The sequence below is a fragment of the Diabrotica undecimpunctata genome, chromosome 4 (assembly GCF_040954645.1).
Source record: "Diabrotica undecimpunctata isolate CICGRU chromosome 4, icDiaUnde3, whole genome shotgun sequence".
In the NCBI taxonomy this organism is placed as follows: Eukaryota; Metazoa; Arthropoda; class Insecta; order Coleoptera; family Chrysomelidae; genus Diabrotica; species Diabrotica undecimpunctata.
Window position 1 is genome coordinate 140374341 of NC_092806.1, and position 20766 is coordinate 140395106.

At 33.5% G+C, this 20766-nt stretch overlaps 1 protein-coding gene across 1 annotated transcript in view; it reads left to right on the forward strand.

Moving 5' to 3' along the window:
* Nucleotides 1-5145: 5145 nt before the first annotated feature.
* The window catches only part of fs(1)N (female sterile (1) Nasrat), a 118763-nt gene continuing 103142 nt past the window's right edge, over nt 5146-20766 (forward strand). The window contains exons 1-7 of the mRNA XM_072530404.1: nt 5146-5315; nt 5771-5959; nt 8060-8190; nt 8246-8394; nt 16170-16588; nt 17990-18240; nt 19624-19958. Of these exons, the coding sequence (XP_072386505.1) occupies nt 5192-5315; nt 5771-5959; nt 8060-8190; nt 8246-8394; nt 16170-16588; nt 17990-18240; nt 19624-19958 (1598 nt within the window). The 5' untranslated portion in view covers nt 5146-5191. The remainder of the gene's footprint in view (nt 5316-5770; nt 5960-8059; nt 8191-8245; nt 8395-16169; nt 16589-17989; nt 18241-19623; nt 19959-20766) is intronic.

Consider the following 20766-nt stretch of genomic DNA (forward strand, 5'->3'; position numbering starts at 1 on the left):
ATGTATTAATATCCTATATCTAGAATCTATTCTGCTGTTGACCAGTGCTTCCTCAATAGCCCATAATTCTATGCTGTCAAAAGCTTTCTCGTAGTCTATAAATGCTAAACAGATTGGTAAATTGTATTCGTTAACTTTTTCTATTAGGACCTTTAGTGTGTGAAGATGGTCACATGTACTGAACCCTTTTCTAAATCCGGCTTGCTCTACTGGTTGATATGCATCGAACTTTGTTGTCAATCTATTTGTAATTATGTTTGTGAATGTTTTATAAAGTTGTGATAGTAGTGATATTGGACGATAATTTTTCAGATCTGTATTGTCCCCTTTTTTGTGTATTAATATTGTGTTAGCAGTATTCCATTCCCTTCGTATGTTTCCTTCAAATAGGCATTTATTAAAAAGTATTTTTAGGTACCTGAAGACTTCTTCTCCTCCTCCTTCTTTCAACATTTCTGCCAGAATTCCATCACTACCCGGTGCTTTATTTCTTTTCAATTCTTTAATTGCATGTTCTATTTCTACTTCGCTTATTTCGGGCATTACTTCAGAATTTACGTTTATTATTTGTCTTTTCAGATTTTGCTTTGAAGAGTCGGGGGGATCGTTTCTTGAGCGGTATAACTCAGTATAGAAGTTTTCAACTATGTTTGATATCTGAGCTTTGCTTGTTTCTAGTTGGCCTTGTTGATTTTTCATAGTTATAATATTTTTCTTTCCTAATTTCGGTTTGGTATATTTCAGACTTTGATTTTTCTCTATCACTCTTTCTACATGTTCTTGTTGATGTTTTTTAATATCGTCTTTTATCTGTTTTCGTATTACTCGATTAAGTTCTTTGTATTCTGTGGTATTTCTTTTGTTTAGTGACAGGAGCTCTTTTCGTTGTTTCAGCATATTCTTCGATTCTGCACTTATTTTGGATTTTTTGTTGTTATGGCGGGTTGCTACTTCTGAGCTAGCATTCAATAGTTCTTTTGTTATAACTGAGTTAATTTTATTAACGCTGAGTTGTTCTAGATTCAGTGCTTGGGCGGTTTTTAATTTGCTAGCATATTTTTCTTTATCGACTTTTAGCTTTTTTTGTGTCTATTTGTATCGTGTTATTAATGTTAATTCTACGTTTGCTATACTTAATCCTTAGTTTAGCTCTAACCATTCTGTGATCACTACCCAGAGAGACTTTATTTATTACTGTTACATCTTCTACGATACCTTTCTTGTTACACATGATGTAATCGATTTCGTTCCTTGTTTTTCCGTCTGGTGATAACCACGTCCACTTTCTTTGCGGTTTTTTCTTATAAATTCATTACGAAATATTTGTTGCTATGTAGGAAGTATTTCGTAATGAACACATTTTATAAGAAAAAACCGCAAAGAAAGTGGACGTGGTTATCACCAGATAACAGGTTAACACAACAAAGCATATTTGGGCAGAATTGATCCACTGTGGATAACTTAATTGGAATATTAAAGGTAATAAATGTTAAAATTCATATCAAATTTTCTTCAACTTCGTAGCTTCCAAGTACGTTCAGACAACGTTGCGACTTTTTCTAATAGCCATGAATGACATAAATAACCAATGTTCACCACTTGGTAAAGGAAGACTACACGCCGATGACTTTGTTTTATTTACCAGAGGAAAAAACCTTACATCTATTTAAAAACAATTACGACAAACAATCAATAAGTTAGAATCATGGTCTGAATCTGTGGCGCACCCAGGGGGGGTTTTGGGGGTTAAACACCCCCCCAGGGCATATAAAGTAAAAAATATATAAAGAATAGTAGGAAATTGTAACTGTCTTTCACACACAATACAAAAAATCCAAAACACTAATTGAACAATTAAATTACCACTTTAAATATGTAGAACACAATAATTATAGTATAAATACACAATTATTAATAATATTTTTCATTATATTTAGATATAGATACCTAATATTAGGCTTATGAGAAAAGTAGACAGAACGAGTCTGTTGCGAGTAGCATGCGCCTACAGGACTGTATCTGCGGCGGCCTTGTGGACTATCACGGGTTGTGTTCTTCTGCATGTGTTAGCAGTAGAAAAGAGACATCTCTATGAGAGAAGAGAGCATTTGACAATAGCTATAAAATAAAAGAAGACAGGGAAATATCAATGAAAACATAGCAAGAAGAGTGGAACAACCAGGAAAATGTTGCCCAGAGGACCAAGATGCTGATCCCCAGCCTAACGGACTGGGTAGATTGTCTGTTTTAAGGCGTATCTTCATAGGTTCAGAAAGACAGATACAGATAAATGCCTATACTGTTGACGTGAGAACGTCTTAAATTAGGTTGTGGCTCGGAGTCATTCATGAAAAAGTGTACCGCCCGCTCACGTCTGTTACAGTGAGTCACCGAACGAGAGAGAGGCCCGCCGGACCGGCGAATGCCTTGCGTCTCTCTCCCACTCAAACATGATCGGTCCGCTGCGCGCGCAGCACTAGAGAATTAGGCGCGTTGAATCGGTGCGTGCTTCCGTGCTTGTGCGATCATCGTCCTATCCTCAACAAAATCACTCAAATACAAATTAGTTAAGTTTAAGTTTACATGTACAATGTTTTAGTAAACAAAATATATTTCTATAGTTAAAATTTGTGCGATTCTTATTTTCATTCAATTCCTTGTTCCTATTGTGCAATTTAATAATATTCATATCAATAAATATTCTACCGAGAAAAAGACGTTGTCACGTAAAATTTTCGCCCGTAAAACCGACTTTACAGGCAACCGATTTTTTTGTTAACAATGCTAAAGTGTAATAGATGTACAGTGGAGAGAAACAAAATGTATAAAGAAATAGGTATGAACTCTGTGACTGTAAGAGAGATGATCGTAAAGATGACGGAAAGTACGGAGGGATGGAATAGTGTTCACAATTACATCCGCGCAGTCATTAAAAAGAAAGAAGGAGAAGAGAAACACTAACCGGGCCAATGACAGAAATAAGATCTAATTACTATTTTAATGGGAATAAGCCGCAATTAAAGGTTAAAATAAATTTATTGACGTTTGAATCTTTGATCTTTGATCTTGCATTGATAACTTGTTTATACTCCAACAATTAAGAGAAAAAAGGATATCGGTTGGTACCGAAGTATATCTAGCCTTCATCGACCTAGAAAAGGCGTATGATACAGTTCCAAGACCTCAATTGTGGCAAGATTTACAACAACTCGACATTAGTCTATACCTTTTAGGAATAATCTCAGAAGTATACTGAGATAACACTACTTACCTAAAAATCGAAAATAGACTATAAGAGATAATAAAAGTAACTAAAGGACTAAAACAAGGATGTAGTATGTCACCCTTACTGTTTAATTTATATATTGAGGCAGCCCTCTAAAATTGGAAAAACCACTGCCAGGGGATGGGAATCCCCATAGGAAATGACGTACTGTTCTCCCTGAACTTTGCGGATTACCAAGTCGTCCTAGCTTGAGATTCTTATGATCTAGAATTTATAATAAAGCGTCTATACAGAGAATATGTAAAATGGGGGTTACAAATCAGAATGAAGAAAACGAAATATTTAGTTATCAATTCAGTTGCAAAGTTTAAAGTGTTGATAGACGAGGACGTAGAAATCAAAAAAAAGTGGAAAAATTTAAATCCTTAGGTGCACTCATTGCTAAGAACGGCTTGGGAGAAACCGAAATTAAACACCGAATTAATCAGGGACGTAGAATTGTAGGATGTTTAAACTCCATATGGTGGGATCACAACATTTCCAAAAGGAAAAAAAATGGGGCAAACCGTGGTTGAATCAGCTCTTTGTTATGGCTCTGAAGTATGAACAATTAATGCAGACCTGCAGAGAAGATTGTTGGCAGTTGAAATGGATTATTTGAGAAGAAGTGCTAGAACATCACGGCAGGAAAGGAAGACCAACGAATCTATAACAAATAACATGAATGCTACAGAAACGGTCATTGACAGAATAGAAAGAAGAGGTTAAAAATGGTTAGGACACATATTGAGAATGCCTAACGAACGCTGGCTCCAAAAACTTCACAAATGGAAGCCCTCTGAAAGAAGTAAAAGAGGAAGAGAATTGAGAGGTTTGTAGGAGGAGCATGCCTTGGACCTGGAGGATTGGCGGAGGAGAACGGGAATACGGCGATAGCCGTCTCCAAAATGTATTTTATTTACAAGTTGGATTAATGTCAAACGTCAATAAACTTATTCTAACCTTCAATTGTGACTTATTCCCATTAAAATAGTAATTACTTTAAAATGCCAAAAAAATAGCTTCAGAACAATACATAAGATCTAGATAAGAGAATGGAGTATTCTAAAAATGTCGTCAGCCTTACAGCGGCCACCCCACTTTCGGAGTACGGTACGTGCGACAGTCAACTGCGCACAAGTAAGAGAGGATGGTTTCAGTTGGTAGGCAGGACAATAGATACGTGGATCTTTGGCACTGCTATCTTTAAACTAAACTTAAACCCAAATTTTAGGAACTCAAAATGGAGGTAGCATAAAAAAATTTCAAAACCCCCCCGCACACAAATACTGGGTGCGCCACTGGTCTGAATCTATCGGATTACAATTTTCACCAACAAAATCAATGTATTTTATTCACACGAAAACATAATACTCGTGCCCCACATCTGAAGCTATATATTCAAACATTCAAGTTTTACAAACAATGTCCGATTTTTAGTTATGTTTTTCGACCAAATCCTATCTTGTAAAAAATATACATACAGTGGGACTGAAAAATCATGCCAAGAAGGATTAACTTTTATGAAAACTGAAACAGAAAGACGGTTTTAGATTTAATTTCAATGCAGGGTATCTGCCATCCGCTAAGACGTATTTCAACCTTATTAGGTACCTAATAAGGTTAAAATACGTATAAGCGGATGACAGATGCCCTGCATTGAAATTAAATGTAAATCTTTTTTTCTTTTCTATTTCTTTACTCGGTTTCGAGTACTGCTCGAACCAATCATATTTGACTGCTCGCACTATCTATCTACGAATATTTATATACTGGCCTATTATTTATATCTTCGGTTCAAAATTTGGTTACCAAAATTTTTTATAGAGCTGTATGAAAACTTTTTATATTTTATTGCTAATTACTTTTACATCGCCAGCAATATAAGCTCTATTTATATTTTTAAAACCTTTTAGCAATGCGATTATGTTACCAAAAATGTTTAAACTAAGTTACATTTTTTTAGCTGTTTATACCTTTACTTTGTGTGAAAGTTTTGAAAATCGTGGAAAGTATTTTCAAACTTTGGATATCAATCTAAGTAGAGACGGTAAGTAAAACTAGACAGGCTATATAAACATTCTGTAATCATTAACTAAATAGGAAAGTTAATCGTCGTTGGATAAAAAGTGTTTCCTACATCTAAATACAGGGTGTTGTAATTTATTTCGATTTTTCTAAAAATATAAGCTTTTAGAAAAAATTAAATATCTACGAATCTAAGAATTGTAGGCAAATTTTGTCTTAGGCCTTGATAATATAGTATTTGTCATATTTAAACAGATATTTAAAATATTAGATTGTTCTATTAACAAATTCAAGCTGTAATAACGTACTTATTTTAAATAAAACACCCTGTATTTTATTAATCTGTCATGATAGCCGAAAAATTGAACGTAAGGGACTAAGTGATGCTAATAGCAATAACCACATGTTCGCTTTAACACCCTATTTGCTACCCATAGATTTTTTTTTAAATGCAATAAAATGTTGGTTTTATTACAGAACTTGTAGTAGATAACGTAACAGCAGAAAGTGTATTTCCACTAAGAAACGAAGTAACAAAATGGAAAAGTATAACTATTGGTCCAACAGCATATTCTGTTGGCTTGGCACAAACTGGATTTAAACTTACGTCATGGACTTTGAATGCAAATCGTACAAAATTTATTATGAAGTCCAACATTTTCGTGTGTAAGTACTGTTTTTAATTTTTTTTAATACTAGGAATAAGTTTAGAAAAAACACAGTTTTTTTTAAGACGTCTATCGATAAAATTATGGCAGTAATACAAACAATAAATTAATCTGAATTTAATGTTGTCTGTCTGTAGATGTTGCTACCAAATTAGCTCTTATTATATGAGACATCAAAGATTGGAAAATTTCTGTATTTATGATATCATTCCAAGGCATCTGCGTAGATACTTCAGTCATAAACTTAATTGAGCCAGCTGTACAAATTATCAATTGAAAATTGGGATTAACTCTTGAGTATTTCCGAAGGTATTGAAGCAGCAGTGACTTTCCTGAGAAAGAAATGTGTTTTGTAGTTCCTACCGTTGCTGACGAAGCCACAGTTTTGCTAAAAGATATAGTAATGGTCCTGCAAAATCCTACAACTCGGCGTGGGATGCTCGTATTTAATTAAGATTTTTCGTTAATAACAGCGATCACTATTTGTTAACTTTGATTCCTGTTATTTTCGAATTTTTTGGATTTTGAATAAATTTTTTACCAAAAACAGTGCCTAAACTTATTGTATGTCAATGTTACTCTACCACTAGTAAATATTGGCTTATAACGTAGTTAATATGGGGTGTCAAGGTTTTGTAACTTACAATAAAACTTTTCCTCTCGATTTGGTGTGTCAATGTTACCCGGATTTACCTTATATTTAAAGTAAAATTAAAATAAAAATAAAAAAATCGAACCGTTAAAATTGATGAATTTGTATTATGTTTGACGTCTATGTATTAATGAGTGAAATTTATTTTTCTATCTATCTATACAAGGATTTTTACAGCTGTCGCCGCCTTCCTTCTTTCAGCCAACGTCTTCAGTCCTTTCTGTTCTGCCATTTTCCATCTCTAAGGTCTTGTCTTTCCATAGCCTCGTCCACTTCATCCCTCCATGATCTTCGGGGTCTACCTCTTTTCCTCCTTCCTATTGGGCTCCAATCCGAAATATAATTTAACCAAATTAAACGTTTTCCTTCGTTTTTCTTCTTCGTTTTATCTCCTCATTTCTGATGCGATCCATTTTTGTCACTCTACACCTTCTTCTCATGAACTCCATTTCAGTTGCTGTGATTTTGGACCTGTTTCGTTTATTTATTACCCAATTCTCTGCTCCATAGATCATTATACTGTGTATTAAGGTGTTATAAATTCTCTTCTTTGTATTTCTGGTAATCTGTCTGTACCACAGTACCCCGTTCATTTGTTTAATACATGTTCTTGTCTGTGCTAATCTGCTGGTTATCTCTTGCTTGGTGGTTCCATTTTTTGAGAGTATGAATCCTAAATATTTAAATTTCTCAGTGCCGTTAATTTCCCTATTATCGTCCAGTTCCAAGTTTCTCACTGGTTCTTGCTCTGTTGTTAAATATTCGGTCTTTTCTAGATTTATTTCCAGTCCATTTTTTGTGTATTCCTTTTCTAATTTTCGGAACATATAGCACAGATCTTCTTCATCTTTAGCCGTTACCACTTGGTCATCTACAAAGCTTAATGTGTACAAGAAGTTGTCCCGGATTGGTATTCCCATCCCTTCACATTTCCTTTTCCATGTTTTTAATATTTGTTCGAGGAATATCTTGAACAGTGTCGGAGATGCAGAGCATCCCTGCAATAAGCCTGTTGTGGTCTTAAATTCGTTGGAGTATTTATTGCCGGTTTGAACTCTTACCTATAGTTGTTTTCTGGGGACCGTGTCATATGTATTTTTTAAATCTATGAATGCCATGTGTACTGGTCTATTTTTTGCCATTTTTTTTTTAATTAATTGTTGGAGTGTATAAATGTGGTCTATGCAAGATCTTCCTGCTGTGAACCCCGCCTGATCTTCTCCGATTTTATTTGAGATAGATTTTTCCAGTTTTTCTTTCAGTATTTTTCCAAATAACCTGTCCATACATGCTATCACACTGATGCCTCTGTAGTTCCCGCATTTCTTCTTATCTCCCTAAATAGATTTAGGGAGATAATCGATTTCTTATCTCCCTAAATCGATCTTATCTAAAAATGTATTTTTATTAATCGATTTTGATATTATTCTATTATTTTTTTTATAGCTACACAAAATATACCCAAAGATATTGTCTTATTCCATAATAGAAGGAATGGGAAATCCGAAATAGTTATCATAGTGTCATTTAGTAATTCTACTCACTTAGAATGGTTTATTTCAGTGAACAATAATATTGTAAGTAAAAATAAAATGTATTTCGTAATTTAATTACAAACAAGCTTTTTTTTAGAATAAAATTTGGTTATGGAATTTAGATAATCAAGTTAATCATTTTAACTATTTTAAAATGTCAAACCGAAACATCTTATTTGTAATCACAAACATAGGCCAAGGATTATTATATGAGTTTAATATTAAAGAAGATCCATTTGAAAAATGGTAAGAACTTTTAAATTTAATATTAACATTAATAAATCAAATTTAATATTATTTGTTAACGTCTTTAGTACTTGTACTAGTACACTAATGCTTTTAGTACCAGTTCGTTTAAGTTCACTGTGTATTAACTGTAATGCTTTTTGAAAAAAATCTTCTATTCCCTTCCGCTTTAAACTATTACTTAATTTCTGTCGGTTTAACAGTTTCTAATAAACTTCTCTTTTCATCCGTTTATTTTATTCCTCCAAAAAGTGTGTTTATTGTTACGTGTTTCGTCCCTACTCTGTATAAACCGTCTACTTTTTTATCTTATATGATACTCAAAACATTTCGAGCAACTCCTTTGGCTCTGTCAAAGCTGGGAATAAGTATGGTTATAGGTTTTCCAATTGCAATTGGCGGAAATTTTTGTTCAGTTAATTGATTCATATGATAAATCAATTAACTGAACAAATTAACTAACAAATAATTGATATAACACAGGCCTTTGATATTGAAAATGGAGTTAGACAAGGTAATGCCTTATCAACAACACTTTTTAATCTAACTTTAGAAGCTGTTATTAGAAAACCACAACAAAAAATAAGCCAGACAAAAGGGTATTAAGCGAAAAAGTTATAGAACTGAAACGAGAAGCTGCTACGTTTGGTTTATATATAAATGAAAGCAAAAAAAAATATATGGAGCGCACAAAATCAAATCAACATGAGAATCTGAAGGTAGACAACCATACCTACAAATATGCCTCCACTTTTCCCTACCTAGGCTCAATAATAAATGACAACAACAACATCAGTCAAGTCGAGAAATACAAGCACGAATTCTTAGCGGTAATAAGTGCTTTTATACATACAAAGACTTAATGAAAAGTAAATTACTGAATCTACAAAACAGTAATTAGACCAGTGCATACATATGGATGTGAAACGTGGACCCTTTCAATGAAAATCAACTGAGAATATTTGAGCGCAAAATACTAAGGAAGATATATTTGGACCAACCCAATGCAGCGATGGTTCATGGAGCATTAAAATGAAAAACTAGCTGGATGAACTAATGCAGAACGCAGAAATTGTTAGATTTGTAAAGTCACAAAGATTAAACTGGCTTGATCACCTAGAAAGAATGGCAGATAGTCGAGCTGTAAAAGTAGCCCAGAGATGGAAGTCCCAAGGAAACAGAACAAGAGGAAGGCCCCGTAAAAGATGGATAGACGACGTAGAGAGAGATCTTAAAACCATGAACATCAGACAGTGGCGAAGGAAAGTATCCGACAGGGTAGAATGGAAGAACATTGTTAAGCAGGCCAAGACTTACAAAGGGTTGTAGCGCCATTAGAAGAAGAAGAAGAAGAATTGATTCATAACATTAGCCTGAGCATGTAGACTTTTAATCGGCTTTTTTTTATTTAGTTCTATATTTTCTGTCTTTATGAATTTTCTTCAGAAATCAATGCAAAAGATTAAAAATTTGTGGAACAAGGCTTTATAAGAAGCTACTGCAATAAAATATGTTTTTTACAATTATGTAAATGTAAAAGATCTAACGTATTCAGACTTTTGACGCATATGACGCAGATATAAAAATGTCACCCAATTATTCCGTCCGACAAATTTTTTACAGAGGAACAGGTAAAATTAGCAGAGTATATTAATACCTGCAGTAAAATGGCATATGGATTGTCCACAAAAGAGTACAGAAGGTTTGCGTGTAAACCATGGACGTATAAACATAGATGGACCCAGCAATAAGATACCTTAAACACACACTGTTTTGAAGCTTCGATATTCCTGGACAAGAGGGTAAAGGGGAGTAAAACGGGTATCGATAGACTGTGATACTTCCTCAATGAGCATAAGCGTGCTTGAATTTTTCTCGCGGGGATAATTATTCAGACGTTAATAATTGGAAGTAGTAATAATGTATAAAAACACGTTTTTATAGAAAAAATAAAATACAATTTTATTTGCTTTAAAATTAATACAATAAAATAAAGTAGGTATCAAATAATCCTACGATAAAAAAAAACAATTAAAAAATATACATTTGTCAAATTTAAGTACATACCTATATTAATTGATAATGTGTTAAAACATATTTTTTCAAATTGTGACAAATTTGTTTTAATACAATATCAATAGATTCCACGTAGTAAGGGTTTCTGCTACAAAATTATTTATTGATCATTCCAAAGCTCTTGCTGGCATTTGACATAAAATTATTTGCAAATATACCTACTTATTAAAAAGTAGGCGTGAAAATGTATAAATTATTGGAAAGCTATTAACCGAACAGAAATATGGTATATGGTTATATAAATGTAAAAATGGTAAATAGACATAATAGAAGACTTTGGTATAGAAATAAATTTTTATTGATTGCGAAAAACAGTCTTAGTAAGAACGCTTCTTATGCGCACGGTGTTAGCATCTAAAGTAGTCCTCGTTTCATGATGAATTCCAATTTTAAAATATTTCTCAAGAAACAATTTTAAAAGTTGCATAGAGTGACCATCGATTGCATTTTCATCACACATATGGTCACCAAAATGCTCATAGATTGATTTTGGGACATTTTGTATGGTTTTATTAATCAAAATATTCATAAGGTTTTTAACTAGTTTGTTGTAGATATTTATAGTTTTATTTAAAAAATCTGAAATATTTTTCAGCTTCCTTACAAGTTTAAATAACCAAAAAGGATGTTTTTGAAAGGTTTTTTTATACTGTTTTCTCTGTTGAAGTTTAGAGTTTAATCATTAATCAATATTATTTGGAAACCTACATAGAAAAATAAATGAGTTTTATTCATTTCACTAATTTATTGTTAATTCATGAGAAATATTAAATTAAAAAGCTACTAAACAGATCTTTTTAATCAGATGATGTCTACTTACAATTTAAAAATGTCTATACTAATTTCATGAACTAATATCTTGCTCAATACATTAATTAATATGAATAAACCCAATGGTACGCCTATGAAAGACATATTATAAAATGTAAACACACAGGCTTCCTCAGTTCCTCATCTTAAATAACGTAAACAAACAGTACTTACAAATTAAATGAGACATTGGGATGTAAATATTTCGTTTTCTTTGCAAATGCAAAACTGTAGCACCATTATTATAATTTGTTTATTTCATCATTTACAAATATCACTTAAAATACAGCCAAAATATCGAAAAACAACTTTTCCTCATCTTGGGTAAAAAGTAAACAAACATGGACATGACATGGAACAGCATTTGAAGTTTGACGTAGAGCCATAAGACAGATAAATGTAAACACCGTTGCCATTAATAAATAGGTTTCAGTGCTTCTACATATAAAATAATTGGTTGATATCTTTATACGCTATTATTAAATGATATGCACACTATGTGCACATTTGATGTTTTAATTACAATTAAATATATTAATATAAGTAATAAATTATTATTTTGGTTTGATAGCACCTGTGGAGTATAAAATAAATATAGTAATATTTTCAGCGATACGTGAATAAGATATTTTAATAAAAAAATGTGACAACATTTGAAGGTGCTGAGAATGTGACCTAGTCAAATAATTTTGGCTTCACATTTTTATGTAAATAACTGAGTCCATCTGTGTTTATACGTCCATGGTGTAAACAAACTGGTTGTTCCTGAATCTTGGACAGAAAACAAGCAAGCTGGGGTTGATTGGCTACGACAATTTATGAAAAGACGAAAGAATCTTAGCATTCGTCAGCCGGAATCCTGCAATTTAGGCAGAATTACTTCGTTTAAGCCACAAATATGAAATTTAATATGAAAACATTTTTTAATGATCTACACCAAATATTTGAAAAGAAACCTCATGTAGCTGATGTATCTAGAAACTTTAATCGTGATGAAACGGGTACTAGCACTGTGCAAAACTCCAGAAAAATTGTAACCGAAAAGGGTTCCAAACAAGTTATTCAACGTAGTAGTGCCAAACGTGGAACTCTAGTAACAACTTGCGCAATCATTTGCGCTAACGGCACATACCTTTTCCCAGCGATGGTGTTTCCGAGAAAATATTTCAAAACTCACATGGTAGCTGGGAGCACCTCCAGGTACACTGGGATTAGTAACGCCCAATGATTAGACGACAGCCGAACTCATTTCACATGTTCTGGACCATTTCATAAAACATTCACATAGTACACCTGACAATCCTACCCTTCTAATATATGACAATCATGAAAGCCATATATCAGATGCCGTGGTTGAAAAAGCTCGAGCTGCAGGTGTGACTATTTTAACCCTACCTCCACATTGTAGTCACAAAATGCAACCCTTACATATATCTGTCTTTGGACCATTCAAAGCACATTAAAATGCTGGTATTGATTCTTGGATTTTACGACATCCTGGAATTCCCATGACTATTTACCAAATAGCCGAATGTGTTGGAAAAGCTCATGCAAAATTCTTAACTTCTTCCAATATAATGTCAGGATTTCAGAAAAGTTGAATTAATCCATTTAATTCTCTAATCTTTGACGACACAGACTTTTTAACATCAGCAGTATCTGACAGGCTACAACAAAAAGATGTCCTCGATTATGAATTACCTGGACCTGCCACCTTACAATTTCGTAAAGAGACTACACCAGATACTGAACATGCTGGACCATCTAGCGCACAACTTCAGAACGAGATTACTTCATAAAAAAGTGAACCTGGACCATCTAACATAGGATTTCAGCTAGAAATAACTATGGATAATAAACTTCCCACATTTGCTACTCCAGAAGACTTCAGAGGGTATCCAAAAGCACCACCCCGTAAAGCTAACAGGAAACCTAGAAAGTGAGGTAAAATCACAATTATTACTGACACACCCGAGAAAGATGCGCTGATAGAGAAACAAAGCGAAAAAGGAAAAGTACCAATTAGAAAAAGGTTAAAGATCGTTTAAAGGAATGCCCTACAACAACCAAATAAATTAAACGGCAAAAAACAGAGTCTGACGTAAAGAGAGTGATATCCAACTAGCCGACTCATCAGATGATGATGATAATAATTAGATTCCTGAACAACCTGATGAAAAACCTGATTATTTTCGAAGTTCTAATAAGGTCGATTTAGTATTGGTACGTTTTGTTGGTACAAAATCATTATGAAATTTCATATTTACGAAAATGTAAGAAAATTGGTGGGTCTTTTCGCTTTCCTTCACAGCCTGAGTTACCTCTAGTGAATAAAGTTGATATAAAAATTGTTTTACTTCAACCTGTTTTCATGAAAAATCAACGCTTGGCAGGCTATTACAAATTTAGTATTAACTTTGGATCGTTAGATGTTCGATAAGGGCTTTACGTGGTCAAAACATTTTCTTAAGACACTAGATATAATATGTTTCACTGTGTACCGATTGTGGTACACAGTAAAACAATTTTCGGTATTTTTTCTTTAAGTTCTATTTGTTTCATTATGTGAATTTTTAGCAAATTTCGTCCTTAGGATGTTAAGAAAGAGTTAGTGTAACATACTGCTTTGAAAATTTTTCTTTTAATTCAAAAATAAATTTTTGTAACTCAAAAACTTTGTTTTTGTTTCACTGTGAACTACTCTCCCCTATATGTATTCGTAAAAATTAATAATCCCAAGACACAGTTAACAAAAAAATACAGGCACGTAATAAGTTATCTTCTTCTTCTTCCTTTGCCCTATCCGTTTCGGACGTTGGCTATTAACAAGGCTATTTTGACTTTGTTTACGGCACCTCTGAACAGTTCGGTCGATGTTAGTCCGAACCATTGTCGCAGGTTATGCATCCATGAGTGTCGTCTTCTTCCCAGTCCCCTCCTACTGTCGATTCTTCCTTGGACTATTAACTGTAGCAGCCGGTACTTAGTATGCCTCATGACATGTCCGAAGTACTCACGCTTCCGTTTCTTTACGGTGAAGATTATTTCTTTGCTTTTGCCTATTCTCTGCATTACTTCCATGTTAGTGATGTGGTCTGTTTAGGATATCCGAAGAATAAGGCGATATATCCACAGCTCAAAGGATTCTAGTTTCTTCAGGGTGGCTTCCGTTGTGGTCCATGCCTCTGCTCCATAGAACAAGACCGGGAAGACATAACACTTGACCAGTCTTAATTTTAGTTCCATTGAGATTTTGCTTGTGAACCACTTTTTCATATTGTTGAACGCGTTTCGCGCTTTTTCAATTCGTGATCTTATTTCTGTTGACTGGTCCCATTTTGTGTTGACTGTGGTTTCAAGGTATGTGTATGTCTCCACTTGTTCTATTTTTCGGTTGTTTAATGTCAATTGCATCGGAGGTTGTTGTGTTCTGCTGATGAGCATGCATTTAGTTTTGGTTGTATTGAGTTCTAAACCATATTCTTGACTTGCTGTGTGTATGCTTTGCATGAATCTTTGAAGCTCGTTGCAGTCATTTGCGATAATAACTGTGTCGTCAGCATATCTAATATTATTGATTACCTCTCCGTTTACTTTGATACCCTCCGAAACTTCTCCCAGTGCTTCTCTGAAGATTTATTCAGAGTATATATTGAACAGGAGCGGCGAGAGGACGCATCCCTGTCGTACACCCTTTTTAATATCTATCTTCCCACTGTGTAAGTTGCCCATCTTTATCTCAGCACTTTGGTTCCAATAGAGACTGGTTATTATGCGCAGATCCTTGTCATCAATATGCATCTTCCTGAGCATTTCCATGAGTTTATCATGTTTGACCTTGTCAAACGCCTTGGAGAAGTCGATGAAGCACAAGTGGACGTCCTTATGCATGTCTCTGCATCTTTGAATTAAAACTTGCAGACTGAAGATCGCCTCTCTTGTGCCCAATGCGCTTCGGAATCCGACTTCGACTCCGATATATTTGCTTCGCATTTGTTATATATTCTATTGTGTATAATTTGTTTTACAGTGTTTTGCACTTGGTGTTTTAGGTATGGCTACAAAGGTCGATCGAAGCCATTCCTCCGGAATCTCCCCTTTATCGTAAAAGGTGTTAAAAAGGCCTGTCACAAAATCGAGAAAGTGGTCATCCGTTTCGCATAGGAGTTTTATGATCTCGCCCTGTATATCATCGGGACCTGGTGTTTTGTCGTTTTTTAGCGATGAAATGGCGTTTATCGTTAAAAAGTCGTTCTACGTAATCTTTCCATGTGTCAATGAGCTTCAAGTCGTCTGATATAAGGTTATGCTGCGTCTATTAGTGTCGGGTGGGGATTATTGGTTTTCTTTTTAGTTGTTAATTCTTTGATCTTTTTGTGCATGTTGTGGTAGTCATATCTTCTGTCGCACTCTTCGATTTCATCGCAATTCTCCTTCAGCCAGCGTTCCTTCGCTTCCTTTATCTTTGTTTTTATATTGTGACTTGTTTCTTGATACTTCACTTGATTTTTGCATTTGTGCTGTCTTCTTTCTTCCATAATATCAAGGATTTCATCCGTCATCCATTCTTTTTTCTGTAACAGAAGTGTTTTGTTTGTCATTTCAACAGTTTTTTTATTTCTTCCCATTTAGCAACTGCGTCTTGTGCGGGTTCACTCAAGTTTCCAATGTTTCTTCTTAAGGATTCCTGTACTTGTTGTTTAATGTTGGGATCCTTTAACTTCCTTTAATAAGTTATAAATTCAAGAAATTCAACTTTGTATTTATTCCCCATCAACTGGGACTGAGGAAAGTTTACTTCTTAGTAATTTAGTTTTCTGCGGTTTGATTAATGCTATTTCATGGTAGTTTAAAATAAGATGACGAAATAATAATTATTATTTTTACAGGGTATTTCAAAATTTAAGATTAAGCTCGGCAAGTTACTCGGTTTTTAATAATTATCGAGGAAATTATTACCTGTCCATACTTCAACAAACACAAAATCAAATCACTATATACAAATATGAAAACAACCTATTTCGTAATTATACGCTACTTCAAAGCTCAAAGGTCTCATCAATGGTTTCGTTTGACATTGGTTTTAAGACTTTTCTTGCAATAAACGGTTACAGCGCTGGAATTTTTGAATTTTGTAAAAGCGGCTTAACGAGACTAAGTGTCGAAAATAGTAATTTGGACGGTATAACGCATTGGCTAGCAATACCTATAGATACTTATAGGGATGATGTATTACTAGTAGCTGAGCGACATGTGGATCATGGAACACACGATGTTTTCGAAGTGGATATCTTCACATACAACATCAGTAAGTAGTTTCATATTTAATTACATTTTCTTTTCCTTTTGTGTGAGTTATAGGAAAAAAGATCAAAGTATAAGAGTAACTGTGAAAATATTTTAAAATTCGCTGTATTGTTGACAGCCTCTTATTTCCTCCCTAATCTATCAATTGCATTACAATCTATTATATTCAATATCTTCAGGCATCAAAGTCGTCACTCGGATTTTAAATTCGGTTACCGTTGGATAGAACTGATAATAGTTATAGGAATCTTGTGCAAAAATTGGGTATGAGACAATTGCGCCAATTTTACCTGAGCGTTTAACTAAAGATACGATTGCACTGAAATAACGATTGATATAGTAAGCGGGAAAAGAAGAAGAATAAATATTTCTTCCTCTAGTGCCAACTCCACTAACGACGGTTGGCTATAACCATTGCAAATTCGTCTCTATCTGCTACTTTTCTTAAAATGTGTGTTCATGTTTTTTAGTCAGGATATTGACTCCTATTACCATGACTTCTTTTTTCTCCAATTTTACCCCTTGTAATCAGCTGCAAAAAAACTCGTACTTCTTATTTCTAAGTATGTGCCCCAAATATGCTGTCTTTCTGCTTTTAATGGTGGTCAAAAGAAGTTCTCTATGTCTTCCCATTCAACATCCCAACAGTCAAAGCGTCAGCACCATAAAGAAGAATAGAGTGAATGTAACATTTTAGCATACGATATCGGATTTGCAGATTGAGTCTTTGGTTACTCAGAAATTTCGTCATCTTCAAAAAGGCTGCTCTTGATTACTTGATTACTCTATTCTTGATCGAATTTCTGATTTTGGATTCAGATATTCAGTAATGCAGATTCCTAAGTATTTCATTTTATCCACTTGTTCAATATTTTCATTTTTTGTCTGGATCCTTGTTATGAGTTTACCCCTCTTATTGATAACCTGCAGGTCTTCCTCACTTTCAGGATAATGACTTTATCGTCGGCATAACGAATGTTATTTATATTTCCAATATTTTTCTTGATCCCTTCGGTACAGTTTTCAAGTGCTTGTGTAAATAACTCTTCGTAGTATACATTAAATAGTCATGGTGAAAGTACGCAGCCTTGTCTCACACCTCTACTTATCTGTTGCGCATCCGTGCTATTTCCATCTAATGTTCCCACAGCCTGTTGGTTCCAATAGAGAATTCTCACTATGTTAATATCATTTTGTCTAGTCCTTTTTACTTTAGACCTTCCGTGAGAATGTTATATTTAGCTTTGTCGAAATTTAAGAAATATTTAAGAAACCATATGTGTATGAAAGACACTTGATGAACCTAAATTGTTACTATATGTGATTTATAATTATTTCTTACATATATACAAAAATACTTTCCAATACCATCAAAACATTTTTAATTATATAATTTTTGTAGATAAATTTGAGGAGCACGAAGATATTCCGTGTTTCTCATTCGGAGAAAAAACTTCAAGGTTGACTTGCTTTCCTAACGAACAACGACTTTCTGGATTTGGATATATATCAATCCAAAACAAAATTGCTTTGATAGTACCAAAATCAGATAAAGAATTGCTCTTGTTTTCTTTAAATAATAGGATAAAAGAGATTGAAGATCCCAGAAGAAAGGAGTTGGACGAATTACAAAAAATTAAGAAAAAACTCGAGGTTAGTTCAATTAAATAATTTATACAGAGTAACCTTTAAAAACGCTGCATAGCGTAACTAAATATTGTTTATAACAAAATGTTAATGTTCTGAAGCTATTTTATGTGGCGTTTTAAAGTACTATTTTAACGGGAATAAGCCACAACAAGGGTAAGAAACTTATTTTAACCTCCAATTGTAGTTTGTTCCCATTAAAATAGTATCTACTTTAAAATGTTAATGGGAATTAATCACAATTTTAAGTTAAAATATCGTGTCTATTCTAACGTTTAGATTTGACGCTGGATATTGACGCTGGATAAACTTACTTCTATAAACATTTAATATTGTATAAACTTTTTCTCTTATTTGATTAGTTCATATTTTTATATATTAAGTTGGCATAAAATAATATATTTTTTATAATATAAATATACCATCAATTTACCTGTCAAAGCAGCAACTCGTTCTTGTAGTTTGGATAATTCAAGTGCATTTCCTTCTGCTTCCTGTTACGTAAATTTTAAAATAGAGTAATGATTTTACAAGCTTGTGCACGAAAAATCTATTTTTTTACGGCACTTACGTTATTCATTTGAATAAAAAATTATTTCACCTCTTAGTTTTTTATATTAACACTCACTTTGATATCAAAATATTTCACAAATTACGAAACTATCTGGCAACGTTGCAAACCGACTTAAATTGGTGTGTCCAACGCTAACTAAATTTATGTTTGCGCTTCGCTCACTTTCAGGCAACTGAATATTCATTCCTCGATATACCGGATAGAATTACCTTGAAGGTTGCAGCTATTTGTGTCCATCTGTACCCTACCAGACAAACAGTGTGACTTATTATTATATCGTTTTATCTAGATAGATTATTAAACGCAATGTACTTTATGGATGTGAAACCTGGCAACTCAGATTCTTGGCGCAGATTACTAGGTATATCCAGAATGATGAACGTAACAAATGAAATAATGAGACAAATAATGGACAGAACAACCACCATCATTGAAGAAATACAGCAAAAACAGCTTATTTGGTACGGCCATGTACAGAGAATGACAAACCATCGCCTACCGAAGGCAGCCACCTGAGCGAAAAAAACGAGGAAAACTGAACACATGTCTTGATTGAGTCAGCATCAAGGCAATTTTAGAGAGAAATCATCGACTTGAAGAGATGCAATAGACTTAGATAAAAGTAGATAGATTATGAAAGATATTCCGACGTATAAAAGATAAAAAATATCTAATAAAGAATTTCGAACCAGGAATAAAAGACATTTTAAACGTTTGAAAACATTTAGTCTATAACATAAAGTTAATTAAGTCTGTTACAACTTTCTTAAATCATTTGTGTTTCACGTTGTTAATAAAAATACAATATATTTTAGGTACAAATCGAAGAACTTGACAAAATGTTTGAAGATCTGTCAAAAGCGAAAACCAAACAAAAGTTGCAGAATACTAAAACAGTAAGTCCTATAGTTGGCGCAATGGAGTATCCGGCAAATGTTTCAATATATTTAGAAGAACTTGAAAACATAGAGGCAGAAATAAAAAAGTTATCAGATAAAGTAAATAACATTACTAAAAATGAGAAAAACTCCAAATTCGACAAGATTTTTATAAATGGAAACGTTAAATTCAAAAGTATTGATGCAGATGAAATGGAAGTAGAGAAGATTAATCAAAAGAATGCTACAGAACTTTTAATTGATATTGTAAGGTAAGTTTTTTGTTGATTAAAATTAACGCCCAACTAAACCTACCCTACCATACCCCAAAGTTTATTACCAACCTAATCGAACAATCAAGGATAGGGAAGGGAAAAAAATTTTCAAGCCCAGGATTTGTTCTGGATGACTTACCACAAACTAAGTAGACTACGGGAAATGGAGTATTACTACCTGAGGAAAAAACAGACGTACAGTCTGTCCCAAACCCTTCTTTCAGTGCGTCACTAATTTTGACGTCATATAGGATTTTAAGAATGTCGAGAATTATTGCATGACATTTTAGTTAAATCTGACAGTTGCAGGATTGTAATCGGCTAAATGTGATAAGATTATTTTTTTAAAATGTGAAGTAAAAACTTTAAGAATTCAATTTTTTTTTACTCTACATATTAGAGGTCCCGTCCTGTATAAAAATTTTTATTCCGCCTTATATTGGAACGGCATTTTGTCATATTTGCTATTCTATACATTCCAAAGAAAGTGCTTAATTAGCTAAGATTTATTTATGGATTTATTATTATTTATTATAAACACTATGGAATTGGAATGTTTGTTTATTTAAAATAACGCTTCCTCCTATAGAATCTTTTAAGAGTTGACTGCGAGATAAAAAAATTTACTGGCAATTGCAAGGCATCAAAGCAAACATTCCTGTGATAAAATAGCATCGATTGAAATCAGTCATATTCGGATAAGTAATTTTCGGAAAGTTTCTGTGGCAGCCATTAGTTTAATTTTGTGAAGATTTATCATAAAATCGTGAAAATAGTTTAAATAGTGAGTGATTCTACTAGATTG